Raw genomic sequence first — 16,295 nt, 5'->3', positions numbered from 1 at the left:
CGCTTGGGGTCTTCGGCAAATCGATACGCCGATTAGAAATCGCGCACTGTATAAATAGAGCTGCACTGTAGAATAAAGAATGCCCTTGATCATTCTTGGCCCTCGTAGCGAGACTGTTACAATGTTTTGTCTCATACAATTACACTGCTATAGAAGAACGATAAAGAACCAGCGAAGTGCGCAGAACTATAAAATGGCAATGGTTTTCACCAGCGTCGTACAAGTCAAGTCAAATTTTCGCTACGCGGCTTCGAATTATTTACACAGACGCAATACATAAACATAAACATCATTGAAACATGTTCTACAAAGAGTTTGCATGGAGGGATGCTAGTGATGGATTGGGTAAGAAATTGTCGCATGTAAAGGATGCGTCTCTCTGCTAATAAGTTGTGCATAGAGCCTTCGCTTCGACAAATGTGAATATACTGAAACGGGTTACGTCTGACTGGACGAATGCATACCTGTCGATTGTTTCTTATTTCTTATTTATTGATTTAAATTCAACAGACCGTTAGTGGCCCCTTGCAGCGTTACCTCGCAAAACATTTCACAATTTCACGCAATACATGTTCACACGCACATCAAATTAGTTTTACATTTTACGTAGACGGTTTGGCTCATAACGATCACAAACGACATTGAATTCCTTATACATAACAAGGAACGGATTGGGATTGGAACGGGACGGGAGGATTGGGAACATATTTGGACTATTCATACTTTTTACTATTATTTCAGCCACACCCCCTCCCCCTCAGCAAAAACCGGTGAGCACAAGAAACGCTGGTGAACGATGCAAACCTTTTTCCATATAACACTAGACGGCTTTGCCTTTATGTTTACGACAAATGTTAATCCAATTGTGGTGTTCAAAAAAGCGTACTGTCTGGTGCAGTGGCTCTTAGGCACATGATTTATTCATTTCTTTTTCACCACGGATGACTTTTGTTTATACCTTTTTCCGTTTAGCTATTAACGATATTTCACTGCTGGGTTGATTGTACTATGGTCTAGGCTGCGCGTTGCAGCATTCTCGAAATTGATTGCAGAAATCACAGCTACACAGGGCGACACAGGCTTTATCCCTGTATCATTACATGATTTCCAGCCGAGCGCTAACGTTAGCAGCTTAGCATTAGCAGTGATCTTATTTATTGAAAATTTACACCTTTGCTGGGGCTTCCGGTAAACAACTAGTGAACCACTGTTACACTATGGGATAACGAACAAGGACTAGGATATTTACGACAAGTGGTAAAAACAGGATAGCACGTGTAAAACAAAAATCTTTGGATTCCCTAGCGTTTACTAGGTCCATTGCAAAATACGAACGTACACACACAGTGAACGGCAACTTTTTCCTTGACACCGGAAAAATGTAAAGGGAACCCGCTTTAAAGACGTTGCGCTCCCGTGGTCGATTCGTTCACATTTTGATTCACTCTAAAGTTTCTCGCCAGATATTAGGGACCGGAAGGTCTAAGGAAAAAGAAGACAATGGCAATGTGTGACACAATCTGCCCATGCTTCTTCCTCTCACGTGTCTTTGCGTTATTTGGAACTGGTTTATGCAGCAGAAAAAAATAGAAGCGACAGCAGAACTATTGTTCATGCGCAGTAATAACTATTCTTGCTACATTGCACGGCAGGCAAACGGTTATACGGCCCTCGGAAAATCCGGTCTTTGATATCCGGTTCATTTTCAAGATGTAATAAATAGCAAAGGAAAATTATATACACAAAAACATAATAAACATATAAATAAAAATGTACAACTATCATACAATGAGCAAGCATTTGTCCTGTAAAACAAAATAATGTTGTAATAGTGCTGTGTCTATATCCATTAGGCAGGGAGTTATAAAACATTTTTGTCAAATGTGTTATCTGTCGTTTATACGATGGATTTTAAGAGCAAACAATTAAATGTTTGTGTTAACTTTCAGTACAAATGTTCTTTTGCATTATTACAAAAATGTACATGAACATTTTTTTTTTTTCGTTAGAACGGCCTGGCCGTATCGACTTATTTTTCCACGTAGCCGGATAGTCAGTTCTTGTTACGGAGGATTGGTCCGGATGGGACTTTGGTCCGGTCCGTTCGTGTGAAGACCGTTGCCGCTACCATCATGCCACCGGGCCGCCCCTATATGAACATTCTACAATATAATGAATAAAATACAAATACCAAAATACAGTTCAAACATTTTAACGAATTATATAATACTGCATATAATGAAAAAAAAAAAACAAATTCTAAACCATATACATTGACGTTTCTGTGATTATTAATATTTGATTGAAGGATCAATACCCCGTAGCAAGGTATATCGAACTATCGAGTTTATTAAGAGCTTATCGAACTTTATTCAATTATAATGTTTGAACTCGAGCAAATTTGATCCTATTCTTACATACAAGGGGTTCTCTGTGATGTAGCGTTACTGGGCAAAGGTATCTTACATGACCTGCTTCAAATTCTATCTGAAATTCGATTAAATTTTTCTATCATCCTGGTTTCCAACGGGAATGGGACAGGATGGGATTTTTACATATTTCTTTCAGATGAAACGAAGGATACGATTTTTCTGTAATCGTTTCGTTTGATTGTCTCTAATATTTCTGTTTAGTCGCATACTATAATAATGATAACATTATTAAAAGTCTTCTCAAAATGTATTAGTTGTTAGCATTATTCTATAAACAATCCAAAAGTACCTAACTGCTGTACTCTGCAGCCTTTATGTTTTATGCAGTTTTATGCCAAGATAGTTTGAAACAGATTCCTTCATCATTAACTAATGGAGTTTTGAAATTTCCATTTAACTTAAATATGTTTTCTCAAGTGCGTTTGATACATTGTACTTAATACGACAGCGAATAAGAGAGCTTTTTTTTATACTCATTAAGAGGCTTGGCTAGCAATTGCAATAGTTGATTATCCAACCATCCAATGAGCTACTGTAATCCGTAGTTACACATTTATGAAATACACCATAGAAAACTACAGTACAAAATAAAAAAAAAGGCCTCAGGTGGCCGCCTACTCCTCTCACCATTAGACCCGCACTGCACGTAGCTTGATACGAGAGAGAGGTTCGGATGTAATTTTGGACTGGTCGGACAACAGTTACTTACGTGGTTTGTTGTGTATCCACTATAATCGAATGAAACTCGTCCAAACACATTTATCAAGAACCCAAAAAAATAATTTTAACTTACCTGGTGTTTGTCCGTTCTGTTAGGCGCGTTTCTTATCAAGCACTACAGGAATAAAATGTATGCAATCTGACAAAAAATATATTCTTGTAAAGGGTTGTTGCTTATTGTACCCTTCAAAGCGATTCTTTAAGGTTATCTGAGAATCCGATGCTTATCGTACGACAGGCTTTTTACAAAGGTGTAGCAGGTTTATCAGCTGCAAGATAAGTGTCGCCGACGATAACGTTGAGTCACGGTGGCATGGTGACATTACCTTACACGGTACACGTTAATAGAAGCGCTATGAAACCGTAATCGGTTTCAAAACAGAGATTCTGATACATTCCACAGTACACCTTTAATAGTGCAACAAATCGTGTCCGTAGAAGTAACACTAAGTTTGGTGATATTCTTGTTCGGATTGCTAGCTGTTATTAGCTCTGTGAGCTGTTTAGCCACGTAATGCAATTGTAAATGTGCTTTATATAATCTGTGTGTATGGAATTACAAGCAATCAACCTGTAGTCAAAGCAAGTTCGCCATTTCAACCGATAATCGAAGGAGCGCCATTATCATGCTACGTCATTTGGTTAATGTGTTGCGCTATATATTGCAAGCGGTTCGAAAAAACATCAAGCCACTCATCTTGATAGCATCGTTTTTTACGTTTATATGGCTTATAGCGGATACAGTGCATCGCCCAGAATTTGTGCGACATGCATCGAAACATACATCGCGATTTGGAAACCATTCAAATAACCAAAATGAACGATGGGATCAACGGTCAGTTGAACTGTTTCTAGATCTGCTAGAAATTGATATCAACGCTACGAGTGGCCACGAGATAGAGAAAGTTACAGAACCATGCCCATCGGCAAATACATTGCTGTTTACAGCTTTTGCCGGAAGCTCAATGTCGGAAAACTTATGGCATTACTTCTCTCTGATAGCCATCCAAAATAGCTTACTTTCAGCAATGAGCACAACACGGATACAAATTTTATTGACCGGTTCGGCGCGGTCAGAGCTAAGCCAGCTCTTTACGAGGTAACTGCTTTTGCAACGCGAAGTATTCTAGTACCTACTAATGCTGCGGTTATTTGTACAGTTTACCATTTAAAGTAGTTGATCTGGAAACGATTCAATGTTATTACATTCCGGCAGCGTGCATTTTAAATAGCAGCACAGACATCGAAACAGCTGAAGGCAAAAAACAGCTTTATATACTGAACAACCAAGCCAAGCGTTTGGATGAGATCTCAAAAGTCTCATGGGAGCAACAGAAAGAGTATTTCAAGTATACATTTCTTTTAATTAGCGTTATGTTTGCATATACTACATTACATTTTTAACTCATATTTACAGTATTCGCACGGAAACGCAAAACACTGTCTACGACGTTCTAAAGAAAATACATCAACGCGCAAAACTATACGGTGATGAGGATGATGTGACCAATCTTCAGCTAGTTGGTATACATATTCGAGAGGAAGATGCGTTACCTTTCGAATATTACTATCGTGCCATTACTTTTCAACGAAAAATGCATGATACTGGCATGTTGTTGTTTGTAGTTATTTGCGAAAATCCCAAAGGTGCGATTTGTAATACGTTGCACTCACAAAGCGAACGAATTGAAGTTATAGCAGAACACGATGAACTTGATGTTGATTTTGCCTTAATGACGGTTTGTAATCACACGATTGTATCAAATGAACGTGACATTTTTCCGGCCCTGCTCCGTGGGGTAGGAAATACTGTTGTCTTTGGTCAACCAAATAATCGTAGTCAATACATCGACGATCTAGCCAACTATTTGGAGAATTGGTACAGTATTGTTTAGTGTAAGTACATGTTGTAAGTACAAGGCAAACAGTCAATAAATGAATATGTTATAAGACATGATAATTATGACTACACAATCACAGTTTAAAAGATGATTAGAATGTTGGAATAGTTAAGCCTGCCATGGTGTTATTGAAAATTTATCTCGCATTCTAGCAACAGCAACTTTCCGTCCAATCCCATAGTCTCCATCATCGTGGATTAATCGGTAAGGATGTTGACTTTTCAATTACGTGAAATACATGACTCTAATAAGCCCATTACATGTCACGCAAATAACAAGTAGGCTAAATCATGCCATAGAATCAAATATCAACTTGATTTTATGGATGATCTTTGATTATCCAGATGTAAAGTTCCTAAGGGAGATATAAGAAAATTCTATGAAGCATTCGGTTTCGTAGTGTATCATGACACTGTATTTAATTCACTTTTTTACTGGGAAATAACTAACCTGGAAGTACCCTTATCAACCGATAACCAACATATCATAAAGAAAATAGTGGTAATGAGCATCAGATCTTATTCCACTATCAGACGCAAGAACCGAAATCGACTGAGAAGGAAATATATAATGAAGCTTAGGCAAAGTATGTACTTCATCGTAATTGTTTCTTCGCTAGTTCAAGTATGGCAAGACTTTGAGAAGAGGTTTTTTGGTTCAAACGAGCACAGTTAGATTTTCAATTAGTATTGTTTAACACGGAATGAGTTTGGAAAATAGAGTCTGTAACAAATGTTAAACATATCACTATCATATCAAATAATTTAGCTTAATGCGATATTTCTAATGAAAATTAAATTAAAAAGTAAATGTTACATTAATATTAACATTTCTCTTGCCATACCGACGCTTCGAATTATTTGTTATTATTTAAAAATATATACCGTACACTATATTTATTCATGTATAATTTAAGTCTTATTGCTCCTTTTTCGTATTGTCATCACTAGTACTGATATGTTTACAATGTTCCAAAGGTTATTCCAAAGACAATTAACAGTACCGAGGATTAAGATTATGTTATTTGTTGTTAGTGTTGTATTTAGTAGAGTAGAATATAACTGTTTTCCTTGGATATAACATTTCTAGGTATTATATATTTATACTGTCGAACCGTTTATATTGCTTGAAATATGTCGCTAGATCCAGTACATTTAATGATTGAACATAGCTGGTGTTATTGTTTGTATCTTCTCTCTGAGTGTGTGTTAAAGCGCGCTTAATTGAAACTGTGGTTAAATGTACACCAATATAATGGGCTATCTTGATTATAATCATTATAATGATAGTGATCATGATAATCATTATAATATCAAATTTGACATCCACCCTTCTACAGTTGACGAAAACACAAAATATTAATGAGAAAAAAATTTAAAAAAAATATATGGCAGATATGGATTGAGTTGAGTATGGCTATGTGAAAGAATTCCTCCTTTTAACTCAAACCTCTACTAGTCAGAATGTTACGCATCCTGATATGCATTTAAAAAATCAATTACATCATGTCAGACATTAAGTCACGATGGGAAGTTAACAAGGTGGTCTCGCATACCATAGTCCTGAGCATCAATCGGTTACGGAACGATATAGCCGGGAAAAGGTTTTCTATAAGACAAGATGTTTATAATGTTATGAATGCTTAGAAGCGACGGTACTTCAAAACAGACCGTGACCATTATCATAATTTGGCAATTTTTTTTTAATTTTAAAATTCTTATTTGTACATTGTTTCATGAAAGAGATAACGGAAAGTGATTTTTGTATGAAAATAAAACCGAACCGAAAACCCAACATGCGAAAACTTGCATGTAGTTCTTATAGTACAATATGTCTTCTTTTATATTATTCTGGTATAACAAGTTAATTAACTTTTGTTACATACTAAATAACATTAAAAATATGAAAGTTCCCAATAATACAAATAAAAAACTTTTGTAATATGTTTAAACAAATATAAAACCAGTCTATTTATTTTCTCCTCAACAAGAATATAAATCTGATGTTTAATGGAAGTTTTCCAATTCTAGGATGAAGCAGAATCACAGATTTAATATTCTTTACTATTTCACAGATATTCGCCTTATAGTCATAATCAGAATCAATATGATTTTGATCCTGTGCTTTTATTTCGTTGTTCTGTTGGCTTAATAAAGGTAGGCTCATTTAGTAGAACATCATTAACACTGAGTGTTATTCCTACTTGCGCGAGGTAGTATGTTACCATGATATACGTCTAAAAATAAAAAAAAACAACAATTTAAACAATTAATGATTAAATTTTTGTTATTTTTAATATATTCTGAACAAAATACTTGTGCTGCTTGAATAGGTGTGAAAAACTTGTCAAATGCTATTATTCCATCAGATAAGACGAATAATATGCTGGCAATGCCACATACAAGTCTTGAATAGTTCTGGAAAAAATACCATAAAATTTATATATATGTAAGTCAAGCAATAAATTGAACGTAGTCAGCTTACATTTGATCCTTCAATTCGAGCCAATGATCTCCAACACATTGTCAATAATAAAACAGCATAAAATGGAAGACATGCTTTTATCAATGGTTTCAAATTACCAAAGAACACAGCAGTTGCTAAAACAAAATAAGATAACAAATAAATATTTCTCTGAAATTTAAGTACGTTTTTTTCATACATTGTAGTATACCAGGGGTCTCCAAACTTTTCAGCCCGGGGGCCGCATTGGTTGAAACTACTGTAACGTGGGGGCCGCTTACACATTAACTTACGGGTGGTTCAAAAAGATATTTTGCTGAAGATGTTTTCTTACCTAAATTTCTAGTGTTTAATGTTACTAACTATAACAGTACATAATATTTGGATTGAAATAAAATATTATAACTTCACAATCCCTTAAGATAATAATATTAGCAAAAGTGTCGCGGGCCGCATTGGAGACTCTCGAGGGCCACATGCGGCCCGCGGGCCGTAGTTTGGAGACCCCTGTAGTATACAATCACCACGGGAATTGTAGTTAATTTCTCATAAATAGTGGTATAAATTAAAAAAAATATTAAAATCAGAACACCATGAGTCTGCATTAGTAAAAAAAATCAATTAGCACGGCATGAAATCCTTTAAATAATATTATTCTCCTATTTTAAACACAACCTTAAAATCTCTACAACAGGTATGTCTTTATAATAAAGGAAAATAATAACTCGAAACATTAAGTCTTGTGGGAATGTACTAGAGATCACCTCATTTGGCCTGAAAAACGAATAATATTTTTGCATTTTGATGACCCAAAAAAAGTTCATTATCAAACCTTCAATGAATTTGTAATTAATTCATATGTTTTTTCTAAGCTTTGTGCTAAACAATAGAATATATTTACTGTGTTTTGATACATGTCCATCGATTTTGAACAATGCTAAGTGGTGGTTCTTTTGTTAATTACAAAAGGATGAAGATTTGACAGTAAGTAAACTAATCAGTTATAAGAGATAACACGTTCCTCAAAGTACCGTAATTTCACGTGTATAAAAATGTCCTAAATATTAGGTAATGTTTTCCGAATGCAAAAAATTAATAATAATGACTCGTTAAATCGGCGTTCCTTTCGATTTTAAATTTCAAACAATAATTCTGAACGAAAAGGGGTTGTTGTACACACGTAAAACGACGTATGTAATAGTGACTACGACACTAAAAAGAAACATATTCGACAATTTCCATTTCATAACATATATGGTGTATTGTTTAATTCAATATTGCAATTTCATATCGAGTTTTGGTTGCTAGCATAACATAAAAAACAATTTAGATATCTAGGTGAGAACTTGTATTTTTTATACATGCCATACTTACCCAAAAATCCTAATAAATATAAGGTGCCTCCAATCCATAGCTTCAATGGTTTCATACCGAATGCTGATATATAAAATACTTGGGCAAATCCAAAAGCACCCATTCCAGCTTCAAATAAATCATAGTTCAGTAAAAAGTCGCCAAATGACGAAAATAAAAGTCCATACATGATGCGTTTTCGATATTGTATCCTAAAAAGACGAATAGAACATTGAAATAAAGTTTGAAATGTAAAAAGTTGGAACAATAGGAAAATTTGAAAATTACGCACATTGTAACGTTTTTTGAAGTTGTAAGCATGAGGAAGAATAATAAACTGAATATTGGCATGCATTTTAGCACAGTAGATGGGGTACTGCCTCGTTCCGTGTGTTGAATCAGCGAAAAATACAGTAATACCGTTGTTATAAACGGTATCAATTTTGAGATCGTTGAATTGTCCTAAAAACAAAAAAATCACAAAATATAATAAAAGTTTAGACTTATATTGTTTTAAGTCAGTATTCTCTGGATGGCATTACCGTGCATCTACACCTAACGGTCTTCCCAGGTTCGATTGCCAACATACCTTTAATTTATCTAGGGACTAGGCACGCTAGCAGGTACGTTGGAAGTTTCCCATGATTTGTTATTTTTAGTTCCCCCGGGAGACTTAAATGCAGGGTGCTTTTGCTAATGTGCCTGGGAAGACCGCAAGGTATGGATGTACGGTTAGACATCGATCTTCTAATGCAGTATTTATTTTATTGTAGTTTATTTACGAAAATATCATAATTTGTTGAGAATAACAAACAAAGAGCAGAATAATACAAACCATTGAACGCATACCAACCAAAAAATTATTATTGCATTTCCAAAACAACGAAAAATATACTACATAACTGTTGACATAACTGACATAACTAAATCAATCAATTATAGTTACTGGAACATGTGGGGGTTAAAAGTTTGGCATACGCTAACTGAACAGTGTTCATGATAAAAAAATCGTGCAGCTAACGCTTATTTTTTTATGTTGTTTGATGTTGAGGATAGTTTTCAATTGCAAATAGTTTAGAGTTATTATCAAAGAGCTATTATTACAATTTTACAATTTAGGCTATGCATCGTAGAATAACAACACGAAATTTAACTCACTAATTCACGGAAACTGCAAACCAATTACTTGTACTACTGCATTACTTTTGAATCTTGGAGACTGATTTCGAATAGTTTTATAATCTTAAATACTTAAAAATCAGTCAGCCGCACTAACCATAGTATTATTTGACTGACTGACTATTTCAAATACAACTATGGTGCCTTTTTATAAGAAATAGAGCCGTTGTGAGAGAGTATCAAGATTCTCTAAATTTACATATTAAACGATCAAATAATATAAAAAAACTTCGCAGTAATTTGCTTGAAAGAAATATGAAAACACAACTATAATAGTAAAGAAATGAATTATACTCCTGTATAATTAAGTCGTTTATCAAATTCGAATATTATTTTAAAAATTTTAATTTTGTGATTTTTATTTTCATACTTACTTATGTATTTTAATACTTAGATTTTAGTAAAAAAATAAAAAAAGTAAAATGTATTTTTGTAAATGTAATGTAAATGTAAAATGATTTTGAATTGTTGATTATTTTGATAAATAATACAGTTTTTTTAATTTGTAGGATTTTACATATAATGTTGAAAATTTCATTATTTTTCGAACCAGTGTAAGTTTTTTTAGATTAAATAGCTAATAGATAATACGTAACTAAATATAGTAACGCAGTTTTCATGTCATTGCTGCCCTTACATTGAGGATGGATTAAACTTTGGATGGAAAAAATTGAAGGGGATTGCTGAAAGATAAGATTACAGAAAATACTTACAATTTTGTCGCTAGGACTTTGGGCCATAATTATTGTTATCGTACTGTAATTGATTACTGCACTGTTAACTTGCTTTTCAATCGTTCATGGATTTATTTCTATACTAAAAACTGACGAGGTCCTAAAAAGAAAAAAAAAGAACAAATCAAGCAATACGATTACATTTTATAATTCCTATCTATAATTGTATGGCACTACAACCTTCTGGGAGGTCTTTGTGGCCTACCATTTTTAGGTTTCTTTGACTTTTTTTTACGACGCAGCTGGAAAGTCCTACGTTCTGGGGGATGCACTGGATTTGGTACCGGCCCTATCGTATGGAAACCGGCACTACAAGACTAACGGGTAATTATTTCTACTTAAAGCCTTTGAATCCGCTTGACACTAAAATGCATTTTAGTAAAACAGTTTTCTTAGGAAAGTCAGTTTTTTATTTATTGGAAAAACGGCCGTATATATTAAAGGCTGTTTTTTGAAGAGTTCCTACATGAAGGACAAAAAAAATCGATGCGAGGACGTAATAAGCTAGCTTCATGCTGGGCATGCCTTCATAAAATGAAGAAAGTACAAATATTTGGCGTCACTAACACCAACGCACGGTTTAATTGTTGCATTGCTATACACATGTTATTACTTACAAGAGTATTAATCAATCGAGCATAAGCTAGTGTGCTGTTATGAAATTGTTTTAACAAACTCTCAGTCTGGATAGTCAATCACAATAGCAAATCTTTGCCACAATTACTAATTGAATTGAATTGAACAAGTCGTCAAAATGACCAATTCCATATACACAACCGAACAACACTGCACTTAATTCAACACTTGCGATGAGTTGCTGCGATACGTGCAAAGGTCAGCTTTATCGGTCAAAAATAAAATGCGAGTGATTCTGATAACAGAGCGACATTATCGCAATCTAAAGCACATTGTTTTTATTGCTTTTTTGAGGCCAAATTTTAGGGATCATATTCACATACCGAGGATTAAATGTAATTATTTGTTTGATTTTAAACTCAAAATTCATTTCATTTTTTTCACATTCATTTTTACTGCTGATCAATATAAAGTAAACATATTGCAGTATAACTAAAAAGTTTTTTGCATTCATTACAATATCTTTTAACCAATGACAAAACAAATAATTAATACACAAAACTAAGCACGATAAACCTACACTTAACACAATTTATGTTACGGAAAAGTAACACCATAATCTGCACCATATTAATTGCTTTATGAATTGAAAGAATTTTGAGAGAATTTTTCATATAAAGCGCATAAAGAATGGCAAATAAATCGATTCTATGATTGTTTACATTTATTTTGAGAGAAATGCTTTGATTTTTTGACATGTATGCCCAAGGTGAATTAATTTAGAAGGTGATTTTTTGTCGTTTTGTTTGGGAACCCAAGGTCTATTGAATATACAGATCTTGTAATCGTGCAAACAGGCAGCGCGCTGCGAAGCGCCATACAAACAGGACAAACACGACAATGTTCTAAAGGTGCACTGACAACAGTCTTGCCAAACTGTCACTGTATCGAACAGTCCACAGTGGACAGTGAATGGGATCATTTTAATTTTTATTTTTTTAGTTATTGCTACCCCCAGTATTTTTGTATTAAAGAGGATGCAAACACATAAAAAAAAACAAAATATGTGATCTTAAAACTTTGTACTTCCGGAGGAATAATAATTTTTAAAGTGCAGATTGTTTCCATGATTGTGACATTCTGCAAACGAAAGGAACAAGCTCGACCCATAAGAAAACATCATATTACAGCAAAAAATACTATTTTACCACCAATACTACTCAAATGATTGGGTATACATGATCGGTTCTTCGTTTTCATTCTAAAATAATGAATAAAAACATTGTTAGATTACCAAATTTGTCCTAAATTATGTGTAATATCAACTATAATTTGATATAAAACGATTTTGTGTATGAGGTGGCTCTATTTTGGCTGGTGTTCTGTTGTCATTTGTTCATAAGTGCAATAGTTTTATCCACAAAAACAAGTAATTTCAAGCTTAAAATAAAATTATTATAAATTTATATAAATATTAACTGCATACAGAAAAAATAAACACCCACAAGTGGCTGTCGGCCAGATTGTACGAATAGGCGAGCTGTCAAACCGATGCAGCCTATGCTACCCTTGTGTAGATATGTGCGTGTCCGCAAGCGTGTGTGTCACCCAGCTCGTCGTATCTTTGCCTTGTGTGGTTTTGTACCTAGCGTTGTTTGGCGTTAGTGGTGACTCTACGTTCGTGCCAAGTAGTTGCAGGTTGTGAAAAGTTTTTCAATAAATGGAGATCAATTGAAAATAGATTGTACAACGAATATGCACCAACAAGTAAGTACATATCACATACATTAGCTGGAACTGTTGAGAAAGTCATAATTTTATTAAACATGTATCATAACTACATTTCCAGGTGGTACAGAAGAGAGCTCCGCTGCAGGAACCAGTACCAACCGCAGGAAGGCTATTTCGACATTATTGACGAATATCGCGGCCGAGGACAATCCAACGCGGATCCTGGAAAAAGATGATTCTGCTGCGATGATCATTCCGGTGGGCATCATTATCATCATGATCGCAAGCATGGATTGCGTTCGTCATGACTGGAGTATTGTAATGTGAATACATTCAAGTGAAATAAAATAATGTTTGTAAAAAATAACAAACTAATTTTATTAATATTTAATAACCTTGAGAAATAAAAATTATTATGAACCTTGGGAGAAGCATCAGAGCTGTCAATCTGAATTGTACTTATAGATCTTCTTCTCCGTACGCCTAATCGTGCACTTTGTAATTGATCTAATCGGTGTACTTTAAGCGATTTTGTGCCGCCAGGGCGTGTTCGGCTACCTTGACTTGGTTGTGCCATCTGGGTTTCATTTGGGTTAACCTGTGCTGTAGAACCATTCTTTAAAAAGTGCGTTGTCTGTGCGATAGCATTGACAAGAAAGTAAAAGATGTTTACATAAGAATATATACAAGCGATTATCAGTATTGCACAATATAGGAGGAAGACATAACGCCAAAACAGTCGTGTTTTGCTTGGAATTGTTTGCGGAAGAAGAAAGCTGTAATTTGTTTGCTTTAATATTGTTTAAGAGTTAAACATTGGTATACCACGTATCGCATGTAATGATGGAGGCAATTGGAGTGTAAACGGAGAAAGGGGAACTGACGAACAAAACCCACAAAAAAAAAAAATCTAAATGGCTCGTAAACCAGAAACACAGATACAAAACACTCCAGTAGATGTAATATCTGCTGTAAAGTTTTCACCAAAAATAAATAAGTTTTTGCTGGTTTCTTCGTGGGACACAACAGTACGTCTTTATGATGTTGCTAGCAATACTTTACGACAAAAACTCGTTCATTCTTCACCCGTGCTTGACTGTGCTTTTCTGGTAAGTACGTTTTCTGCTAATTTTGCGTACCAACATTACTTGTATTTATCTCACGATAATGTTTTCAGAATTCTACTAAAACAATCAGCGGTAACTTGGATAATGTTGTGAAATTGTATGACCTTAACGCGAACGTTGAGATTACGCTGGGTAGTCACAATGCGGGAGTAAAATGTGTGGAATATTCAGCAAAACTTAATGCTATCCTTACTGGCAGTTGGGATCGAACGGTAAAACTTTGGGACGTGCGTGAAAAAGAATGCGTAGGCACGTATGAACAAAGTAATGGTAAGGTTTATTCGATGAGCAGTATCGATGAGAAGCTTGTGGTAGCTACTTCGGAGCGCAAGGTGTTGATATGGGATTTACGAAAGATGGACAACTATATTGAGCGACGAGAGTCATCACTGAAGTACCAGACTCGTGCAGTTCGGTGTTTCCCGAACAAGGAGGGTTATGTGATGAGCTCAATCGAAGGAAGAGTTGCAGTGGAATACTTTGATCCTAATCCTGAGGTGCAAAAGAAGAAGTTTGCTTTCAAGTGTCACCGTGCGAAGGAAAACGATGTAGAACTTATTTATCCGGTGAATGCCATCAGTTTCCACAGTATTTATAACACATTTGCCACTGGTGGGTCAGACGGTTATGTTAATATATGGGATGGATTCAACAAGAAACGATTGTGCCAGTTTCATCTATACGATAGTTCTATTTCAAGCTTGTGCTTTAGTGATGATGGCAGTACCTTAGCAATTGCGTGTTCATATATGGATGAAGCGGAAAACCCTCCGCAGCCATCACCACAACCGACTCTCTACGTTCGCTATGTGAATGAACAAGAAACTCGACCCAAATAACTGTAGTAAGAACGCAAAAGATACGTTTCTTTACAATCATACTGTTGTACGGATACTGTATTTGTACGGATTTTCGATTACCTGTATTAAAGTAGGGCTATATGTTAAGTAAATGGCTGGTAATCGGTAATATGATACATGATAAAGAAAATGCGAAGAACGTCAGCGTAACGTTGAAATGAACATGAGAAACACTCATGAAAATTAGCTTGTTAGGTTCGATTTTATAAAAAAAAAAATAATTTTCTTCACTTCAATTTTTTTCAAATCAAACCAGTTTATTTTTTTCCAAGTGTAATTGTATGGTACATGGTACTGGTTTCTTAAATATACATTACTTATGGTATTCGTCAATTCGTATTTTTAATAAATTATTTTTTAGCATGAAGTTCTTTAACTTTGTATTTGATTTAACTTAGGTGTGAGTATGCCTCGGGTTAACTGTTTTTCGTAATATTTGTCAGTTATAGCTGTTACACACTCAATTATACGTTATTGTATCTATAGAATATGTGAACAGTTATCGCGTAGTATGGAAGTCGAAAGTTGTCTGAACCAAATACCCAGTCAGTAGGAAGGTTAAATAAAAGTAGGATCCAACTCCCGTTGGTACCTCTAACCGTACGTTTAGACACGATTAATTTTGAGAATAATATAAATCTTTCTGTCAAATCAGTGATCGTGATTAATCTTTTTGACAGAAAGATTAATCGCCAACTGTCAAAATCGATTATCGCTCGGGGACCCTATAATCATGTAATTATTGTTCGCAATGATTAATTTCAGCAGTGGTAATTTGGAACAAAATACAAAGATAATCTGAAATGTACGAATAAATATTTAGGGTTTCCAACCGGAGTTGGGTCTTACTTTTATTAATCATTCCTGGTTGTTGGATACCGTGCACAGCGGAACCACTGCTTTACCACTGCGGTGTTCGATCGACGATTGGACAGAAACTCCTCGTCGGAGTGCTGAACGAGTGTTGCATTTCAATTTCTCCTGAGGCCCTTTGTGTTGCAATTCAGGGGCCCCACAAGCCTACGAAGAAGGTTTAAACGGCTCTCGTCGGTCTCATTTCTAGGATACTTTATGCACTTTCCCTAGTAAACAGTTTTTTCCGGGACCCCTTGCACGGCGGGGCCCTAGGCGGCCACCTACTCCGCCCACCGTTAAATCCGCCACTGCTTGCTATCACGTAATCCCCTTCTGGCCGCTCGTGTTCTGCTATCAGGCGTGA

The 16,295-nt window shown here is 35.2% G+C and overlaps 3 protein-coding genes across 3 annotated transcripts; 2 read left to right on the top strand and 1 right to left on the bottom strand.

The window, feature by feature from the left end:
- The first annotated feature begins 3,778 nt into the window (after positions 1 to 3,778).
- Positions 3,779 to 5,047, top strand: LOC128712590 (uncharacterized). The gene is made up of 3 exons (XM_053807484.1): positions 3,779 to 4,251; positions 4,313 to 4,501; positions 4,570 to 5,047. Exons 1-3 carry the CDS (start codon positions 3,779 to 3,781, stop codon positions 5,045 to 5,047), a joined length of 1,140 nt encoding a protein of 379 aa, XP_053663459.1.
- Positions 5,048 to 7,154: 2,107 nt separating this feature from the next.
- LOC128711242 (lysoplasmalogenase-like protein TMEM86A) lies at positions 7,155 to 10,788 on the bottom strand. Its single transcript, XM_053806112.1, has 6 exons — positions 10,762 to 10,788; positions 9,162 to 9,331; positions 8,891 to 9,081; positions 7,538 to 7,653; positions 7,369 to 7,470; positions 7,155 to 7,289 (listed from the first exon to the last, which is right to left on the bottom strand). Exons 1-6 carry the CDS (start codon positions 10,786 to 10,788, stop codon positions 7,155 to 7,157), a joined length of 741 nt encoding a protein of 246 aa, XP_053662087.1.
- Positions 10,789 to 14,003: 3,215 nt separating this feature from the next.
- LOC128719528 (mitotic checkpoint protein BUB3) lies at positions 14,004 to 15,055 on the top strand. Its single transcript, XM_053813158.1, has 2 exons — positions 14,004 to 14,198; positions 14,267 to 15,055. Exons 1-2 carry the CDS (start codon positions 14,004 to 14,006, stop codon positions 15,053 to 15,055), a joined length of 984 nt encoding a protein of 327 aa, XP_053669133.1.
- Positions 15,056 to 16,295: the final 1,240 nt, after the last annotated feature.

The sequence above is a fragment of the Anopheles marshallii genome, chromosome X (assembly GCF_943734725.1).
Source record: "Anopheles marshallii chromosome X, idAnoMarsDA_429_01, whole genome shotgun sequence".
Classification (NCBI taxonomy): Eukaryota; Metazoa; Arthropoda; class Insecta; order Diptera; family Culicidae; genus Anopheles; species Anopheles marshallii.
Note: the sequence above shows the minus strand (reverse complement) of the source record. Positions and strands in the feature narration are given on the sequence as shown.